This window comes from Sinocyclocheilus anshuiensis, unplaced genomic scaffold (assembly GCF_001515605.1).
Source record: "Sinocyclocheilus anshuiensis isolate Anshui unplaced genomic scaffold, SAMN03320099.WGS_v1.1 scaffold208, whole genome shotgun sequence".
In the NCBI taxonomy this organism is placed as follows: domain Eukaryota; kingdom Metazoa; phylum Chordata; class Actinopteri; order Cypriniformes; family Cyprinidae; genus Sinocyclocheilus; species Sinocyclocheilus anshuiensis.
The window spans coordinates 987759-990587 of record NW_015557186.1 but is presented as its reverse complement, the minus strand read 5'-3'; the positions used below and the strand labels follow the sequence as shown (position 1 = coordinate 990587).

Below are 2829 nucleotides of genomic sequence, written 5' to 3'. Positions count from 1 at the left end.
CATTAATAGATTTAATTTTATATTGACATGTATGCATTTAGCAGATGCTTTTATTCAAAGCAACAAATACATTTTTTTGCTCTCTCTCTCTCTCTCTCTATATATATATACACATATATACATATATTGCAATTTTAACTTTATGTTTATAATATACTATATATACATTATAATATTTATTTTTTCTCAATATAACAAAAATGAATGGTCTTTAATAAATGCAGAACGAGTAACACAGCTGTCTTTTACGTGAACACTGCTACTTACTGCCCCAGTGTGAGCTTGTCCTGAAGTACAGTACACTGGTGTTATCGCGAGACTGGACCATTAACAACCTGCCTGACTGACACACACACACACACACACACACACACGCAGCGCAGATCTTCACGCGCACCGGACTCGAATCGCGCCGAGGAGCGGAAACACAGACTCAACATCTGGACACACACCATGAGAGCTCGCGGCTCCATCTGAGGACACAGCGGTGAGTGCGCGCTTTGATGCGGACCTGAATGAGACACAATGTATCCGCGGCGCGTTTGATCCGCCGCCGCTCCTCACGAGACCGGAGTTTCTAATGCAGCTCAGCGCATCAGCTTACGAGATGTTTGGGCGTGAAATAAGACGTTAAAGGAGGAGGAAAAGCGCGTAAAAGTTCCGCGTAATGCGCCGCTGTCTTGTTCTCGCGAGTTTGTTTTCTAACAAAAGTATCCTGTCATGAGCTCGCTCGCGCTCCGAACGCTTTCATATGAGCGAGACGCGTCCGTCTGTCTGTCTGGGGATCGTGTTCAAATTGAAACGCGTTAAAATGCAAGAACTCAGAAGTTTGAGGTTCCTCAGAGGAACATATGGCATAAAGACACAGCTGGAGATTTGAGGCTGATGTCAGAGCAGCTGACTCTAACAGATCTCACACACACACACACACATGGACGAGAGGTCGCGTTCAGTCGTCTAGTGCTCTGGAACTGTGCTTCTCATTGCGTTTATATGATGTTCGTCATGTTTGAGTTCGCAAACTTGCGTTTGGAGATGCGAGATGTTGTTTGCGCATGACTGGACTGACGCTCATTCACTGCTGCTGTTCGATGAGAAGCGCAAAGTGAAGATCAACTTGTGCGAGCGCTGAAACAAGAGGGTATGTTGAGGTGTGCGAACATTTATTTGTTATAGATGCTACGCTTAAATGTTTGAGCAAGTTGCCTTTTATCCACTTTTTTGAATTAATTTCATTTTTTTGACACATAAACTGTAGCTGCGCGTCACAAAGCTCTCGGAAGCACGACTTGTTTTTATTGCATTTGATTGTCTTTGGTGGCCTGTATGTTGAATTAGAAGTGAAGTAAACGATTTTTTTGTAGCTTGAAACTATAATTGTGAGACAGCTGTTTGTTGTGTATTAAAAAGCATCTTTGAAACTCTATTAAAATGCCAGTTTTGACAGATATACTGCAGCTGCGCTACATTAAAAACTAGTTTTTAATGTAGTATATCTTTGGTGGCCTGTAGGTTGAATTAGAAGTGAAATAAAAGTTTGTTTTGTAGCTTGAATCTATAATTCTGAGTTTGAAACTCACAATCAAATGTCAATTTTTGACGCAGTCGATATAATGTAGCTGCATTACAAACATCTTGGAAGCACAACTCCTTTTTAATTTTAGTATGATATTGCATTTGTTTGTCTTTGGTGGTCTCTAAGTTGAAATCAGAAGTGAAATAAATGTTTTTTTTTGTAGCCTGAAACTATAACTCAAGAGTTCTGAGTTAAAAAAGCATCGTTGAAACACAATTGCATGTCAGTTTTTGAAATATACTGAAGCTGAGCATTGCAAACATCTTGGAAGCACAACTTGTTTTTATGATGTATGTATACTGCATGTTAAATCAGTAGTGAAATAATTCTTTTGTAGCTTGAAACTATAATTGTGAGACAGCTGTTTGTTGTGCATTAAAAATATATACAGATATACTGCAGCTGTGCATTGCAAACATCTTGGAAGTACAATTCGTTTTTAATGTAGTAGGATATCACTTTTGTTTGTTTTCAGTCACCTTATGTTGAATTAGGATTATTTTGTAGCTTGAAACTACAGTTCTGAGGTCTGAGTGTTTGAAACTCACAACCAAATGTCAATTTTTGACAGTCGATACATTGTAGCTGCATTACAAACAGCTTGGAAGAACTTTTTTTCAGTGGCCTTCAGTGTGTTTTCATGCCTGTGTGTTGAATTAGAAGGATTTTCTGCGAGATAACACCTTTTTCTTTTTGTTGGGCATTCAAAAAAGTCAGGTTGTTTATTTTATACAATTCAGATTGTTTCAAAGCAGCTTTGCAGGAAAATAACATGCAAACTTCTTCATATACGAGAAGCGCTAGAAGAAAAAAAGCCGCTTGGAAACCCACGGGTCGTGTTTGTAATGCAGCACACAGCGGGTTGGGTCTACTTTTGTTTGTCTCCGGCGGCCTGTAGATGCACTGTTGTGAATGGCTACCCGGCGTTTATTTAACATCCAGTTTTTCCTGTTTTCCGGCAGGTCACACCATAAGAATGGAGTTCCCAGACCATAGCCGCCAGTTACTGCAGTGTCTGAGTCAGCAGAGACACCAAGGCTTCCTCTGCGACTGCACTGTGCTGGTGGGAGAGACACGGTTCAAAGCGCACCGAGCCGTCCTGGCCTCATGCAGCATGTACTTCCACCTCTTCTACTGCGACCAGCTGGACAAAAGAGACGTGGTGCATCTGAACAGCGACATCGTGACGCCGCCGGCGTTTGGGCTGCTGCTGGAGTTCATGTACGAGGGAAAGCTGGAGTTCAGCGCTCTTC

The 2829-nt window shown here is 41.4% G+C and overlaps 1 protein-coding gene across 1 annotated transcript in view; it reads left to right on the top strand.

Annotated features, from left to right (window-relative positions):
* Positions 1-352: 352 nt before the first annotated feature.
* The window catches only part of LOC107678709 (zinc finger and BTB domain-containing protein 18-like), a 4639-nt gene continuing 2162 nt past the window's right edge, over positions 353-2829 (top strand). Inside the window, exons 1-2 of the mRNA XM_016474079.1 lie at positions 353-487; positions 2539-2820. Of these exons, the coding sequence (XP_016329565.1) occupies positions 2553-2820 (268 nt within the window). The 5' untranslated portion in view covers positions 353-487; positions 2539-2552. The remainder of the gene's footprint in view (positions 488-2538; positions 2821-2829) is intronic.